This window comes from Dermochelys coriacea, chromosome 21 (genome assembly GCF_009764565.3).
Source record: "Dermochelys coriacea isolate rDerCor1 chromosome 21, rDerCor1.pri.v4, whole genome shotgun sequence".
Lineage (NCBI taxonomy): Eukaryota > Metazoa > Chordata > Testudines > Dermochelyidae > Dermochelys > Dermochelys coriacea.
In genome coordinates this window covers 7,904,045-7,921,524 of record NC_050088.1, presented here as the reverse complement: position 1 = coordinate 7,921,524, position 17,480 = coordinate 7,904,045, and the positions used below count along the sequence as shown (strand labels likewise).

Genomic DNA, 17,480 nt, shown 5'->3' with positions numbered 1-17,480 from the left:
TAAATATCCATAGTGTGTTTAGATTCACTGATGGAGTATTTTGCCATTGCCCTTTCTTATATCGTACATACACTGAGGGTCTGTCTACACTGCAGCTAGGAGTAAACTTCCCAGCCCAGGTGGTCAGATTCATGATAGCTTCACACAAGCTAACACGCCAAAAATCGCAGAGTGGCTAGTCCCTCACAGGTGGCATTACAAGCTAGCCACCTGAACTCAGACAGAGAGAGTTGGACAGGCTTTGACTCCAGCAGCTAGCCTGTGCCATCTCCCAGCTGCAGTGTCGACATACACGTTGTGTCTGTTATGGTAAACCCGGATAAAGAAACACTTGTTATGCTCTTAAATCCGTTTGCTTTCTCTTGTATCTGCAATAACAAACAACATCAGTTCAGAGTCCTTGTTGCTTTGAGCCTTTGTTTAATACAAAAGGTCATGGAGTAGGCAGGATTAACACATGCTATAAATATATCATTAAACTACACATGAATCGCTTTTCTACCACTCAAAAACAAACAAACAATGTGGAAAAGTTTGACAAAACACTCAGCTGTTCCTGGCAGGCAGCCATCAGCAACCTGGTAGCATCCCCAGTGTTCAGTCCACAATAAGTTGACTATTAATACTTTTAACTTAAGACTGTTACCTTAAAGTGTGCCTCTGCTCTGAGAAAAATTTCTACAAATGACACTCTGGAGATCCAGGTTTGTTGTGTTGATTTGGATTTCTCGATCAAATACACTCAGTTTAAAAGATTTTAAAAAAAGGTTTGTTGTACCCCCATTTATATTCAGTCCAACTCCACCGGAGGTAGAGGAGTTGACCTTGCCCCTGCTCCCTTAACTGAAAGCTACACGCACTCACCCTGGGATCTGAAAGGCAAGCTGGTTCCATTTGGCTCATGAATTATGAAACCTGGCTAGTGCAAAATAAAATTCTGCCCTGAACTATCCCTCTGTATCCCCATCATCATCAATGGAGTTGCACAGGTGGTGGTGTAATGGAGGTCAGATTAACGTTGCTGTCAGCGATGCATAAGCCAGAGTACAGTTCAGCTCACTCTCCTGCAGCAGTACTGGCTTTGCAGGTCTAATAGGAGCTGCAAAACAAGATACAACTGCATATGCAATGGGCGGTGGGGGGAAAAGAAATTCATCATTGCCCCGCACCTTGGGCAGTCATTTACACCAGATCAGAATAGCAGTGTGTAGCAGGGTGAGGGTCAGTCAAACCCAGGGAGCTGATTAGTTGAGTAGGAAGGAACCATTTTTTACATGGTCACTTTTCAGAATGGAAGCCCACTTTAAAGTCTAAAAAGGTTGTAAGGATTCAGGGCACCTTCCTGTAACCTACTGTCCAGTGCCAGCGCAGGGGGAAGAGAGGCCTCCAACCTTACACCTGATTTCCAGGGCCTGCTGGGTTTTAAGATTCAAACTTTTTGGAATCCTGCAAGCACTTCCAGAGATCCATGCACCAATCTGAGAAGTGCAGCTTCAAGTGTGTATTTCACAGAGGTCTTTCCTTTAATCCTGGCAGTGCTGTTAAGCATCAGCATACTAAACGTGACCCACTAAGGGGGAATAAAATGAGCTTTTGCCCGTTTTTTAGGTTGGAAAAAGGAAGCTTGAAAGATTTTTCTTTTAAAAGCTTTTTTTCATTCGTTTGATATTTTCAAGGTAACATTTCAGGAATGCAGAGTCTGGTTCTATTTGGTTTTGTCAGAGGGGTTCTGGGATGGGTGCTTTCCTAGCCCTTAATTCAGAGGTTCTCAAACTGTGGTAGATGAACCGCTGTTGGTCCACAGGAGACTTGCTGGTGGTTTATGGAGAGCTGGCTGATTTATGGTGCCAGCTCCTCCGCCTCATTTCCCCTGCTAAATTGCATCAGCAGCCAGCTAAAAATCTATTTAAGCCTTTCCGGTTATCGCTCTTCCATCTCAGCAATCGCCACAGGGCTGTTATGTGATGGCAAATGGAAGGGGAGACTATGGAAGAGAGAGGTGTCATCTGCAGCACTGTCTATGTGGCAGTGCTCACAACCATCTGAGCATCTTTCTGCCTTAAGGGTTTACTGCCCCTTCCTCCTCATGAACAAAAAGAGCTTCTCTCTCAAACATCTGCACTAGGCATGAACAAAAAAGGAGCAAAAGCAACAAAAATGCATTCTGAGGCATCTGGAATGAAAAAAAATCACCTAGCCTCCCGATTAAGATTGGATGTCTCTTTCTAAAAACATATTCTCTGCTCAAATTCTCAGATTTGGGAGGAATTTCTGGGAAATTCTCTGGCCTGTGTTATGCAGGAGGTCAGATCACAAAGATCTCTTCTGGCCTTAAAAAAAACAACAACAAAGAAACAAACAAAACTATGGATCAATCAGGTTTCAGTTTCCTGGAGTCTGATGTCATATTCCTACCTGTTCTCCAGTCATCCATATGGTCTCTCAGGGGAGAGAAAATCTGAAATGCTAATGTAAATAAACAACCTGGGGCGGGGGACGGGAGGAAATATCCCCTTTAAAAACACCACCTTGGTTTTATATTAAAAATAGATTTTTTTTGTAGGTCACCTTTCCAAAACATTCTTATCACTGAGCCAATAAGGTCCTACTTTTTCAGAAGAGCTCATGGCCCAATTTCCAAGCACTTGGTACGCCCAATTAGGGCCAGATCTTCTAAAGTTCTGAGCTCTCATTTAGGCACCTAGGTAGAGGTCAAATTCACCCAAATATACCGTATTACACCCTTAGAAAATTCTGGCCTGTGGGCAAGTGTCTCTCTCAGCTGACTCATAGGGAGGAATGTAGCAGTAAGTCCAGCTGTGGCAAAAGGAGGCTCAGAACAGTTTGGAAAAATAAAAGTTGCAAGTGCTGAGACCCAGTCCCTGGGGAAGAGGAGATCAGTGCCTGCGTGATGGGGACAGTGGAGTGGAGGAGTTCTGGAGCAAAGAGGGTTAATTCTGAGGCCTATCACTGAAGTGTAGCATTGATTTTCAAAGTGGACTAATAAGGGGGTTTTACTTAAATATAGACAGGATGTGTTTTGTGTGCCTTTAAGGAACTACTCCGCTAAGCTATTCTCTTTCACAGTTTAAAATGCTTCTCCTTGGCAGTTTTGTGTTTCTTCTCCAAACCGATACCCTCTTTCCTCTCCCCCCACCCCGCTCCCCCACTCCTGCTGTCAGAGGGAGGTGGCGAAGCCGATCCGGTTGCTTCGCCGGTCGAATTCGGTGTAGTATTGCCCGATGAAGCTGGCTCCCAGGATCCAGAGGGGACCGGTTGGAGGAGGGATGTCCAGACCTGCGAATGCCACAATGCAGATGTCCTCTCCATATTGGGATTGCTATGAAAGGAAAGAGACCCAGTTCATGAGCAGAGACGCCGGGAGGGAGAGAATCCTTCCCTGGATTGGAATTTGTTTCCCCAGATCCTGAAATGCCCCAGGTAACTGCCTCCTCCCGGTTGCTACTTAGCTCCACAACCTCTTCTCCCAGAAATCTGGTGCACACTTCAGTTTATGCTTTCCAGCCAGGCCTGCTCCTGAATCCTGCTCTCCACCTCAGGCCCTGCCCCGCACACCAGATTCTCCTGCTTCACTCTGCACTCCTGAGATTTTGTGGTGGACATGAGAAATTACCCAAGGAGGGTTTGTGTTTTGTAAAAGCAGGGGGTGGGGTTTGGAGTCAGGTCCTAGTTTATCCAGACACCTCCACAAACTTTGTGAGCTTTGGAAAAACTAGTTCTGGTTTAGGCTTATCTTTATTCCTAGGTGTGTTATGGGAACAATATACAGGGCATAAGTCTGGAGTCCACGGATGATGAAACTCAAAATAATAGCTCTGAACCAGATAAAGAACACAACTGGGGAACTGCCCAAAATGATCTCTTACTAAACCCTTCTCTGCCCTTAACACTGTCACACATGTTCTTTAGTGGGCATCACCTAGAAATCCCTTGTCAGGAGCAGCAGTTGCCTTCTCCACCCCCACCCCCACTGCCAGGAATAACAGAGGACAGGCATCTCACCCGGAGGACGTAGGCCGAGCCACTGAGTGCGTAGACCTTTCCACCAAGGTGGAAGGAGATATTGGGCAGCAGGTGGACTTTGTCACAGTCAACGATATACTGGAGCAGAGGAAGGAAGGAGAAGGCGATTAGGTCCTACAGAGGTTGTCTCCTGGGTTTCAGAGCAGGACGGTCCAGCAAAGAATCTACTGTAGGCACAAGTAACCTCAGCTAGAGGCTGTTGCAACTCATTCGATAAAGCAGATCCATGCTAGCAACGGAGACTGAACAGTGTGGGGGCATCTCATATCACCCCTCTCCCACCTCACTGCTCATTTGGGCTTCTTGGACTACCTCACTCGGCCTCCCAAAGAGATGCAACCACACAGAACAAGCTGGAAGGAGACCAAGAGTGCGTTCACAAGACAGTAAAAATCTGGGGGCCGGGGTCCTGTTCTGCCTCCCTCTGCCCGGGGTTGTGACTATGCTCCCAAAAGGAATCTCTCTCCTTATCCACCCCTGGCCAGCCTTAACGCATATGGAGTTTTTGACCCTTGACTTCATAAAGGAGAAGTCATCAACACACTCCATCTGCTCCTGATGAGTGCTACCCCATGGTCTGGAAGGACAGGGGCGCTGTCACAGCCAAAGAGAGGCAAGCTGAGTGCTCTCCCCTGGGAATCAATTGTAACCTCATCCCCATCATCCCTGCCCTAGTTCCCAGGTCGGGACCTAATGAAGCTGGCTGCTTGGTCACATGCCAACCAGGGAGCAGATGGACAGGAGCGAAAGGTGGGTTTGCTCACCCCTCCTTCCGCCAGCTCCGTTGCCTGGATGGCTTTCATCAGCACGGCTATGGAGCCTGCTGGGCCGGTGATGTAAGAAGCCCCCGTGTCGATGGCCACCAAACAACCTTCTTTGCAGAACAACGTTTCAGCACCGACAGACACCCTAGGGAGTGAAGGAAAGAGCTCTGACTTTCCCCTAACCTCTCCCTTCCCGACAGCACTCCAGTCACCTCTGCCCTTTAATACCAAGGTCAACAGGAGCCTTAAAAATTACATACATCTAGGTACCTTCCTCTCTCTCCTTGCCCCTCCAATCAGCACCAACTCTTTCCCTCCCAGTCCATTTCCTTCCACCTCCCTTCACATCCTTCTGCTAGGTGCTGACATACATCTGCTCTGACCCTTCCAACAGACCCAAGCGCTCTTCTTGGGCCCCGACCACATCAGTCTGCTAGCTCCTTCACATTCCTCCCAGCCCCAACCCTGTAACACACACAGCTCAGGGTCAGGAACCCCAGGGCGCAGGGCAGCTTGTGTGCACGTGCATGCTGAATGGGTTCTCGCCCAGCGTTGCCAATGATTCTGTCTCCTTGGACAAGTCACACCCAGTGTGTCAGTCTCCCTGCCTGTGAACTGGGCTTACCGACCTCTCAGGACTGGACCGTGGGGTAATTCTCTCATGTTGAACACGAGGAGGGCTACACAAGGACTCAGCACTATTCTTGTTAACCTTTGGGATCCAATGTTACTTGTCCCCCAGCACTTTTTGCAGGCGTTAAAGGGGTTAACCCCAGTGACCTAGCCTGATTCCAGCTTTGATAACTCTACTGTGCCTCCCCAAATCCTTCCCCACTTAGGAGGGAGGGAGCTATGTAAGGCTAGGTGTGCTCCCTGCTACTGACCCCTTCATGCTGATCTGCCAGTAGCCGTTCTTGTTGACATTCAGGTAGTGGAAATCCCCGGTGTAGTAGGCTGGATCACTTCCTCCAAGGATAATTTCCCCTCCGGGTTTCAGAAGAGAGTTCCTAGGACATAAAACACATCAGAGTAACTGCCTATCTTGTCCCTTCTCTCGGCCTCCACTCCAGAAAGGCAGGGGATGGGAAAACCCCATACGGATCAAGACATGATGCCTTGCAGATTTCCCATGTGCTAGATGAATCGAGTGAGGGCAGTTAGTAGGCACGGTGACTAGCATCTGGGAGGTGGCTCCAGCATGCAGAAAGCTCTGTTTAGAGGCTTCTTGGGAATCTCAAGTTCACACCTAGCAAAGCTGCCACCAGGCTGCTTTAGAGGCCGAAGAGCGTTCCAGCAAGTGTAATTGACCTTGTGTCAGTGGCCCAATAAGCGCAGAGGGAGCTCATACTAACCAGTACTGGGCTGCTAAAGGGAGTCATTTTTTGGTATGTTTCTGGCAGAACTAGCAGAGTTTACCGCCCAGAACCGGGGTGCAAAGGTGATTGTTAGTGTGGTGATGCCTCGAGAGGGTTTGTGTTTGATCATCTTCTTACTTTGAAGCTCTGCAAAGAAAGAGAAATCTAATAAAACAAGGATCCTAGGGAGATTTTGCCTTCAGGACTCTGCATACCAGCTGGCCAGATCCGGAGCTGGTGCAAGCTGGCCTAGAGCTACACTCATTTACATCAGCTGAGAATCTGGCCTAGGACTGCAGCCCAAAGACTTTGGGAAAGGAGTCATTATGCTCTGTCCATCACTGACAGTCGCAACTTTATTAGGGAGCACGAGATCCACAGGTTTCGCTTCACATTCTGATTTCTGGATTTGTTTCTCATTATTTTTTATCTCTTGAATTTAGTTTTACTGCTCATAAGAGCCAGGAAGTGACAGCAGCAGTATGGGCTGGGCACTGTGCAGATGGCTTCCCCCAAGGCACGCTTCCAAAGGCCTTTCCCTAAAGCTGGCTGGGAAGTGTGGTTGATACCACACACATTGTTGCTGGAAATGGAGACATTTTTATTTCCATCAATATTTTTCCTCAAAAGTTTTTGGATTTTCATTGAAAAACCGACTTCTCCTCCACCCATTTTCACCTGCAGAAAACCCAAACAATTTCGGTTTGCGGGTTTTCCCATTTTTCACAAGAACCTGAACATTTTTGGGGGGATCACAAATGGGTATTTCTTACAGAAAAATTATTTTTTTCACAAAAAAGCCGTTTTCCACCAAAACATGTTTTGAATGACAATTTTTGACCAGGTCTGCCTTTCACTCTGACCTGCAACACCCTGGTTATTCCAGTAATGGGTCCCCAACACAACTGTGCCCGGCCTCTCAATCTTGGTTCACAGCCCCTCTTTCGACTATTCCAGTCCTGGGCACCCACACAACTCTGCCTGTGCCCTTCCATCCTGGCCCATAGCTCCCCGCTTATTCAGTTCCAAGGCTACACCCCAACCCTGCCAACCTTCCTGCTCTTCTGTTTCTTGGACAGTGAACGCCATGCTAAACAAGGCCATAATTCTGAACCCAGACAACTTTTATACTCATTGCTCTTGCAGCAGTGAACCCAGGGAACCCCACCACACTATACAAGACTAATAGACTCATGCAGCGCTCCCAGTTCCTCTGTGGTACGGGCTGCTTGCTTCTAGCGACACCCACCTACTGTAATAGACGGAGAACACATCCTCCTTCAGGACCTGCTGGGAGAGGATCCGGTCAAACACTGGGGTGATGCCATCGATGGCCTGGCTGGGGTACCCCATGCCTAGCACCCCATCAAACCTGGCAAAGATGAAGGGGAAGGCAGGCAGCGCCGTGGCTTCAGCAAAGACTTGGATGATGGGGATATCAGCCACCTGGGGAGAGGAGAGTATGAGACAATGTAGATCAGTGGAGGGTATACGGGGGTCTAGTGCTCTTCTCTTTTGGTGCACTCAGGTATTCTGCATGTTGCTCATTTAAACACTCAAGAGGGCTGGGAGCACATAGGATCTTGATTCATCCATGCGCCGGTGCAGAGCCCAGCTCAGGGACCAAGGGATAAGCAGTGAAGCTCCCTGATCCTGGGGTTTTCAGGGGCTGCTGCAGTCTGCAGTGCAGGTTAGAGCAGCCACAGCCGCGCTAGAACAGCCGCGCACTAACTGTCCATGTGGACGCTGCCACTGTCCACTCAAAGTGCTGTAGTCTACTTTGCTCTACCCAGCTTTGGAACGTTGTGTGGCGTATCCATGTTCCAGGACACACAACTGGCTCGACTGATGGGGGAAGCAATCCTGTCGGTCTGTAAAGTGCTTTGGGATCTTTGCAGATGAAAAGTGTGACAGAAATCCACTGAGTCAATGGGCCAGATCCCCAGCTGGTGCAATGGGTATGTCTACACTGAAGTCAATGGTGCTCTACTGAGTGGAAGATTTGACCTATCCCAGGGGGCGGGGGTTATGGCCTGATGCAAAGCTTAGTGGAGTCAGTGGGTGTCTTTCCATTGACTTCAATGGGCTTTGGAGTTTATCCTTAGCATGGCTTTGCCAGCACTTACCATGACGACGTCCTGGCTGAGGAAGCCTTTCACGCTTCCTGATCCATACTGGATAGCAAAGCCCGTTCCGTTCTCCAGGTACGTGCGTGATTTGGAAGAGTCGTAGCGGTTGTGAGACACTGGGGATACATTAGAAAGGAGGGTGACGGGAGTTAAAGCCAATCAGCATGACAGGCTGGTGCTATCTGCTTCCATCACTATAGTATGTGAGTGCCTCATGAAGGTTAATTAATTCCTCCACCCCCTGCGATGCAGGGGAGAATTATCCCCTTTTTACAGCAAGAACCTGAGCCAAAGCCCATCCAAGTCAATGGGAGTCTTTCAACTGACTTCAGTGGGCTTTGGATCAGGTTCAGAGGGATGAAGGGACTTCCCCAAGGTCACACAGGGGGTCAGTGTCAGAGCGGGGAATAGATGCCCAGATCTCTGTTTCCCTTCATCACAAGCTCAGACTGCCTCCACAAGTGCTTGCGGTTTCCGGCAGTTTTCACACATTCCCAACTCCCTGAGATCTTGTTCTGAGTTGTCATTCAAGTCCTTTCCTCCCATCAACCGTGCTCTCTCCTGCTATGACCACATACATGCTGTAGTCTACAGCAAGCGGCCAAGTCCAGAAACTTTCTCTGCATCGTGACACATACAATCCCACCTGGAAGTAGCATTTCCCTATAATTTCACCATGCACGTTGAGGTGTGAGTGTGCACTTTTGTTACACCATAGGCTTCTTCCATACTCCCTACTCCAGGTCCTATGCAACCTTCCTACTGAAAATGATACAGGCCGATTGCAGAAGCCACAAGAAGCGGGGTCTAATTCTGCTCTCAATCCATTGAGTCAAATGGAGTCAGTCCTGATTTGCACAAGCCCAGAATCTGGCCCCTGACAGTGTTCCCAAGTGGCTTGGCATGAGATGCTCCAGGGCTCACCGCAAGCGCTGTAGAGTGGAGAGCATCTGTAGGAAGGCACCCAAAGGTTGGCTGAGCCCGTGTCAAAGACCACTTTGAAGGTCTGCGCTGGTGTGCCAATGCTGATCTCGCCAAAGTACTGGGTCTGGAGAATACATGACAGGAGGAGCATTAGAACCGAATGTGAACCCTGGCAATCCTGATTTGTGCTGAAGAGAGCATTATCCTTAGGAAAAATGACCTGCATTCCCATCAACACACCCTAAGCGTAACAAGAGCCCCATCGGAGGATCTCAGAGCCATTAGCAAGCTTAATACTTAAGTCACTCCCTGCAAGCCTGGTCGTGAGGTATCATCATCCCCATTCGGGCAATGGGAGACCTGCTCCTGCTCCACCACAGACATGCTGGGGGACCTTGGGCAGGCACTTAGGCCCAGATTATTAAAGGGATTTAGGCTGAGCATTGTCAGGCCTGAGCAATTTCCAAAACCGATGTAGGCACTTCAGAGCCCATGTCCCATCAACTTGCAAACAGCCTGAGTCCCTTTTGAAAACGGGACTTAGCCATCTAAATCGCTTAGGCCGGGCAACACCGAGACTGAAACAGGGCTAGGCCCCCATGTCTCTGAACAGCTCCCCCTCCACCCCCATAAAATACTACTCCACTACCACTTGGTGGGTGTGCGTGTGTGAGGATAAACTCATTCAGTGTTGTGAAGCATTCAGATACATTGGCAATGGGGACGGTCTAAGCACCTAAGACAGAGCGGCATTACATGCGTGTAAATGGAGATGCACTGGGTACATTTACACAGCCTGTGGCAGCAAGCCTGTGAGCCCAGGCCGACAGACTCAGGCTCACAGGGGTTGTGCTACCATGCTAAAAGGAGCTGTGTCAACTTTGCAGCTCAGTCCTGAAGCCCAGAGAAGGGGTGGGCCCGACACACAATTTAAGAGTGCTGCCTACACAGCTGGTTTTAGCACTGTAGCGGGAGCCCTCCGAGCCCCCGTCTGTGGACCTGGGCTCAGAGGTACCTGTAAAGGTGAAGAGACCTGCCCAACATCACCCAGCGAGTCAGTAGCAGAAACCATGAGCCCCGACTCCGGCTCTAAATACTAGACCACGCTGCCTCCCGACAGCACATCTTATTTAAGTGCTGTCAGGGCGATACAAGATTGTTCCTGCCCCGTAGAGGTCTCTGTATTTCACGGTCCTGTCCGTTTCCCTCAGTGCTTCTGTGTAAATGGTAACGACCCTTTGGAACATGGCAGATTCTCCGTCATTTGAAATCTTTTAATCAAGTCCAGATGTCATTCTAAAAGACATACTATAGCTCGGCCAGAAGTTATCGGCTTCCTGTGTGGCAAAAGCTTTGTCAGTAGAGAGTGCTACGTCCACACTATAGGGATTGTACCACTTCAACGACAGCAGGACAGATAAAGCAGTACAACTCTTGGGTAGACAAGCCCATAGGCACGGAAGGAGACCTGGGGATGGGTACTGAAGCAATAGGGGAACTCACATCCAGATAGTTGGTGAGGATGGTGGGGGCTGTCCCGTTCTGAGGGCCTGCGGCACCGGCGTATTTATTCTGCTTCAGGGCAGGGAAGACATCTGACACTTTCACACCCATCTCCTGCAAGCTCTGACGGATTGAGGGCATTTTCTTTAGTGGGATCCTATACATTGGGGGAAGAAGGAAAAATGCCAGGGGCTTAGGGTGACGGTTGCAAGGTGCCTGAAGTGAGCGGCAAGATAAGATGCCGCATAGCTTGTCAGATTTCCTCAGCATCTCAGGAAAGACGGGGCCAGACCCCAGCTGGGGTCATACAAGTCAAAGGAGGCTACGCCGACAGCAGCTGAGGAGCTGACCCGTTACGCATAAACACTTGAAAATCCCCATGTTCCTGTTCTTTAATCTGGGCCCGATTCTGCTCTTACTGACTCTGGTTTAAATCAGGAGTGACTCCACTGAAGTCAGCCAAGTAACTCCACTGCAAAACTGGTCTGAGAACAGAATCGGGCCTGTGGAAAGCCACGCTGGGGGAGAGACCCGGCGTTCCTCTAGGCTAAGCCACAGCAGCCGGCCTGGCGAATGCAACTCAGTTACTCTAGGTGGCAGCAGACACCTGCCTCAGAGCGGCCGATCTGCCCGCCTGACGAGTCTGGAGCTCACAGGCTGCCCCAAACTGCCCCTCTTATCCCAGTGGAAGATGAAGCAGCTCGGTGGCCGGCACAATCAGCACAGAGCTATGGAAACATATGCCCAGATGACCGGTCATTGCTCACGCCTAAGGCCAGTCACAGCTGACTAGAGCAAAACGACTGCATGAGGCCAGATCCCATGCTCACGGGGCCAAGGATGCAGGAGACTATTATATTCTATTGACACTGCAGAGGGAGTTTAAGGAGGTGGAATTTGGCCAGGGCATGGTAGTTCCTCCCCTCTGCTGTTGCAGAATATGCCACTGGACCTTTCAGACCCTCATGCGATCACTTGGGTTGCTGGACTTCAGTCTCATGCTGGGGGACAGACGCACCCCTGAGTGCTGTATCAGAGCACTGGTGTAGCACTGACTCTGAGGGGAGATCGCTCCTTACGGAGTCCCAGCAGCCGGTGGGCTGCACCCCTATGGGATGGGACAGGATCACAATACAGGATATCAGTTGCCACGAATAGCTTTATAAAGTCACTTTTCTTTTCCCTCCCAATGCTCCTTGGTTGCTGAGTCCCCTGTATCTCTCACCCTTGAAACCCCATCCATGTGCTAACCCCAAGCTTCTCCTTCGTACAGAGGGTTTGTTAGATTAGACCGAACCAACAGTCCATCAAGTCAAGAGCATTTCGGATTCCTCTAGAATGGCCCTGATTCTGGAGAGGAAGCCTCCTCATGCAGCACCTGGCTAATTATCTTTGAGCCTCTGCACTTACTGTCTTCCCTCCGCCTTCTCTTTTTGCTGGGAACATTTCTCATTCTTCCATGTTCTCCTCCAGCAAAGTTTATTCTCCCTCTCTTTGTTTCCATCCTGATCTACACCACTTCTCTTTGCCTTTCCTTTCCTCTCTCTGTGGGTCTCTCTTTCTCCATGTTCATCTGTCTGTCTTTCTGTCTCGGGTCATTCTTCATGTTACCTGTTCGCAATCTGGGGTAAAATTTTCACGGACTTTCAATGAGACGTAGCATCCTAAAAATGCCCAAGTCACTTTTCAAAATGAGATGCCAGCTCCTAAGTCACTTTGGTGCTTTAGAAAATGTTACCCTTGATTTCCCTGCCCCTCTTCCCACATTCTAATGTGTGTTGAGTTGAGATAAGAACAGATTTTTTTTAGTGGCAATTCTGAAAAATCAAATACAAAAATATTTTTAGATCTACCCACAAATGAACATTTTCAAGCTTTATTTTAGCCAGTTGAAAAGTTGAATGAAATATTGTTTCAGGTTGAACTAAATGTTTTGTTTAGATTTTGAGCATTTTATAAAATAAAAGGGAAAAATTTGGAAATGAAAAGTGGTTTCAAACAAAAAATAATCAAAACCTTTCAATTGTTTCAGAATTTGCAGTTTCCCTCCTGCCCAACACAAACAATTTGGCAAATCCAACACAAATGTGGGAAGCATTTCCATGACTCCAAGTTTGCATTTTTTGCCAAAAAAATAATTCAACCGAAAAATATCACCTGCTCTACAAGAGAAGGACCCAAGCAGCCAAATGCAGGTCCTGCCTTTCCCAAAGCTCAGAAGCAACTGGACCAGTGTTCCAGTCTAGGACCAACCCTTGGGGTGACCAATTCACTAATACCCCCCGTCACCTCATTGTTGCGCCCTGAGGCAAGGTCCCAATAAGCGTTTACAAGGGAAAAAAAATTACTTGGTTCTCAGAGACCTGACTCTTATTTTGTCAGTAAGAGAAGTCTCCTAAGGGGCAACAAAACCTCCAACTTGCCATTCCCGTGAAGTTTCTGCCCTCAGAGACTCTCTACATTAACTGGATACCCAGAGTGGAGAATGCTCTGTCCTGGCCCTGCAGCCATCACCCAGGGGTAGGAACTTCTCCCACATCCCCTTCAAAGGCCTAATTTAAATTGTGTGGGACGGATCCTCATCTCATTTGCACTGGGGAAATCTGGAGTCACTCCGTTAGTCTCAGTGGCATTACTCTGAATTTATACCAGTGTAAATGAGATCAGAATCTATCTTGAGAAATGCATTTAGAAACAGAGAAAGCCCTTGCTGTACGCTACCTGTCCTTCTCTGAGTGGCATGGCAGAGGTTGGCAATTGCTGGTGGGTTCTCTAAGTAGGCAAATGGGCCAAAATAGTTGTGAATGCTCTGGCTGCTCTGGCGACACAAAGCAGAAATAAACACCGCTCAGCTGGCTGAGGATAGCACAGCCTCTGCTTCACCCGTTCCACAGCTAATTTAAGATTTAAATTAAAACCCTTCGTCTTCCCCTCTTCATTTTTAAAAATAGAGACACTGCTGACCAATGCAACCTCCCCGAGGGACCGAGAGCAAAGCAAGCCCAGACCCATGTAGTGAACTTTTAAAAAGCGAGGGCCAGATCCTCAGCTGGTGTAAATCAGCATCATTCTATGGAAGTCAATAGAGTTACATTGATTTACACAAGCTGAAGAGCTGGGCCTCTGTCGTCAGTTTCAGCCAAAGTGAAAAGAAACATGCAAGAGAGATTCACACACACACTCTCCATCCCTTAGGCCTTTAGTAACATACAGGACGTTACCTTTGGAAAGCATCAACTGAAGAGCAGAAGAGTCCTGCACCCCAGGTAGCCATCACAAAGATCAAAAAGTGCTGCATCCTTCTACTTTGCTCCGTTTGCATGGACCTCTCTCTCTCTCCACTGCTATAACCTTTCTCTGGGACAGCAGATTCCTGCTTGCATCAAAGGAGAGGAAAAACTCATTGTGCTTTTATAGCCAAACCTTCTGCATCTGTTTAGGTTTGTGCTCAATGCGGATTGGAGGAAGACTGGGGGATAACAAATCCTGCCAATGGGGACACTCCATAGGTACACAGATTTTGGAGCTGAGCTAGACCTCCCTTCCTGGCAAAGTGTAGTTTGAGTCACACACACACACACGGTGCAGTATACATCCCAATAATGCAGATGAAATCTCTTCAGGTATACTAGGGAAAAAGCATTTAATAAAAGGATTTAAAAAATAAAATTTCTCCATGTAGCTAACCTGTGCTCCTTTAATTTATTAGCATTTCCAGAGTCATCTCAAAGTATTTAATAACACTTGGCATTTACACCACATGGCCAGACCGTCAGCTAGTGTAAATCAGGCTAGCTCTATTGAAATCCTTAGAATGAGGATGAATTGGCCCCAGCTCAGCCCATAATAATGCCGTTCATTCTAGGAACTTGACAGATTTTGCAAAAGAGGGTGAATTTTATCCTCCCCAAGGCCTGGACAGGTGGAGTGATTCGCCCAAAAGTTGCACAACTGGGAATAGAACCCAGGGAACTTGGTCCCAGTCCCCCCTGCTTTGACCACTAGCTCATGCTACCTCCATTGAAGCCCCTAGGCAGGATCTTCAGCTGATGTAAATCAGCACAGCTCCACTGACGTCAATGGAGAAGTGCCCATTTAACTACTCAAGGTTCTGATCTGTCTGGTTGTCCTGCACAAGTCATGTAGGGAAAGGTTAATACTGTGGTTGCAACTCCATATTGAGGCACTGGTGTGAGTGGCCTGACTTAACACTGAAATGAATGAGAGCTGTGGGCGCTCTGCAGCTCTGAAAATCTCGGGTGCCTGGCTTCAAGCAGTCAAGTAAACATGGAGGCCAACTCTATTTTGGACGAGAGAAATTGAGTCCGCTACCTTCTGGCAGGTGCCAATGCCCAATGACACACAGCCACAGGCCTGTTCTTGAGTGGAGCACAGGAGACTTAAGATGGGCCTTAAAGGGTCAGCAAAAGGGTTGGGTTTCTTTAATTGACTCTGTATTTATTTTCCCACAGGCTGCCTTGGACGCAGCCCCGATGAGCAGGGATTTTCCCAAACCCAGCTGTTTCACTCTCCTCCCCCCAGGTTAAAGGGCACTGCGGGGCTGGCACACAGGTCAGACTACGTAAGAGCTCTGGCTGTGTGTGGCAATCCAGTAAATAACGCAGGGTGGGAAGCGCTGGTTCAAATGAAATGTTGTGGCTTTGGTGCAATTCCTGCCAAGACGAGGGAATCAGGCTGAAACCCTGATCTCCCAATGAGCAGCAGAGCACTCCCTTTAGCTATCAGGCAAGGCATCAAAGCAAAGCATCCTTTCAAATGATCAAAATCTGGGACTTCACTGACAGCAGTGGTCACTGTCACATGCTAGCCAACACGTGGACCCGATTCCCCGCTGCCTTGTTCATTGTGGAGTCATTTACCCGTGTGCACAGCTGCTCCCAGAACAGAACACTTTGCCCAGGTGTAATCAAAAGATGAAAAAATAACAGTGGAGATCTGGGAGCAGCTGGTGCAAATCGGCATAGTTCCATGGCTTTACATATGCCTGCCAAGAATCTGGGCCTCACAATTCGATCCATCACCACCTTGCACTGTCATTTGCACCAATGCCAAGTTAATGCTGAATGCCACCAAATCAGAATGGTTGTGTTACGTCGCCACTTTGCACTGGTGTAAATGATCGGGTGAGGTTCAAGGATGAATTGAATTCTCCCTGGTCTTGTGAAAAGGGCTGGGGGGGGGGGGGCAGAGGTTAACCTATCCAATATTAACAAAGCCCAGACCAGCTTCCTTTTAAAGTTACATCTATGAGACAGTTGCATGCAACCAGCTAATAGGTCACCAGATAGCAAGTGTGAAAAATGGGGACACTTTTTTTTTTCCGGGGGTGGGAGGATATAGTTGCATATATAAGACAACGCCCCTAATATTGGGACGTCTGATCGTGCTACCAGCAAAACACACAGGCCACATTTTAAAATGAATAACTCCATCCATAACTCATAACGCAAGCTTCGCCAGATGGAATCTGTTTGGGCATTATTAGCATTCTTTGCAGAAGGTACAGTGCTGGTCAACTCGTTTAAACTGTCATAATTGAAGCTAGGCTGATTTATTCTCATGGGGCATTTTCTCCATTGCGTGTAGAAAACTCACAGTCTCACACATCAGCAAACGAGCCAATGGTCCAGTGCAAGCTGAAGTCAATAGGAGTCTTTGTATTGACTTCAAGAGGCCCTGGATCAGGCCTTCAGAGCACTCAGCCAGGGGAATGATCTCAATGGCTCAGGGACTGCAGTGGGAAATTACTCGGAAGGCAAAAAAAATGTTCTCTCAAGGAGCCTGGTTACATAACGGCCCATGCCATGAAATAACTAGTTAAACAAACAAACCAATGCATTCCTAGTTCAAACAGCATGTTGGTTTGGAATGCAGCTGTTGCACTCTGCCAGCAATGCCCGAGGAAGGGAAAGACTTGAAGCACATCTGAGAAGAGGACTCCAGATCCCCCATCCACCCTTAACACTGGAGACCACGCTAGTGGTGTGAAACATCTCTGGGACAAAGAGAAAAGGAGGACTTGTGGCACCTTAGAGACTAACAAATTTATTTGAGCATAAGCTTTCGTGAGCTACAGCTCACTGTAGCTCACAAAGCTTATGCTCAGATAAATTTGTTAGTCTCTAAGGTGCCACAAGTCTTCCTTTTCTTTTTGCGGATACAGACTAACACGGCTGTTACTCTGAAACCTGTCATCTCTGGGACAGGGTCCAAACTTCCTATCTCCGTAACAGGCTGATCCTAATTCCCAGATGAAAACTCGCCAAACGTCAGGGTTTGTCATCCGGATCCAAAAATCAAATTCGTCCAAATATCAGGGTTCAAAATCTGGATCCTGATCCACACCTCCCCAGGGTCAGGGCTTTGGATTAGGCCTTCAGACCCAACCAGTTAACAGAGACAAGGGGAAGCTCTGAACACAAGCTCTGATCTGGGGCCTAGAGCTGGGAGTTGGGTTCAGGCTAAGCATAGAGCAGAGATGATATGCTGGGCCCTATGTCAGCTGCAGAAACGAATACTGAAAAGAGCAGTTGGAGCAGATTCTGTGCCTGGCTCCCGCCCCTGTCTGCCACCATTAATGCAAATTCCCCTAGGGTACCAGCACAGCATAGGCTCATTGTGAGCAGCTCTCTTCTGCCTGCTCCCGCCCCCGCCACCAGCCCCAGTGCAGGGGGTTGTGTTGGGGTGAGATATACACGGTGGGCCTACAGGAATCCGGGACGTTACTGGGATGCGTTGCT

General features: G+C 48.4%; 1 protein-coding gene across 1 annotated transcript; it reads right to left on the bottom strand.

Annotated features, from left to right (window-relative positions):
• Positions 1–424: 424 nt before the first annotated feature.
• On the bottom strand, positions 425–14,066 carry REN (renin). Its single transcript, XM_038380093.2, has 9 exons — positions 13,941–14,066; positions 10,720–10,876; positions 9,217–9,340; positions 8,290–8,408; positions 7,413–7,609; positions 5,693–5,815; positions 4,809–4,953; positions 4,024–4,122; positions 425–3,340 (listed from the first exon to the last, which is right to left on the bottom strand). Exons 1-9 carry the CDS (start codon positions 14,039–14,041, stop codon positions 3,179–3,181), a joined length of 1,227 nt encoding a protein of 408 aa, XP_038236021.1. The 5' UTR covers positions 14,042–14,066; the 3' UTR covers positions 425–3,178.
• Positions 14,067–17,480: the final 3,414 nt, after the last annotated feature.

Bases quoted from the DNA above. Each gene is read 5' to 3' on its own strand.
- REN (XM_038380093.2), bottom strand. From the start codon at position 14,041: ATGCAAACGGAGCAAAGTAGAAGGATGCAGCACTTTTTGATCTTTGTG. The intron at 8,409-9,216 runs GTGAGCCCTGGA...ATGTATCCCCAG, and splicing joins TCCACTCTACAGCGCTTGCG to TGTCTCACAACCGCTACGAC. The intron at 4,954-5,692 runs GTCAGTAGCAGG...TTCACTCCCTAG, and splicing joins TGGCAGATCAGCATGAAGGG to GGTGTCTGTCGGTGCTGAAA.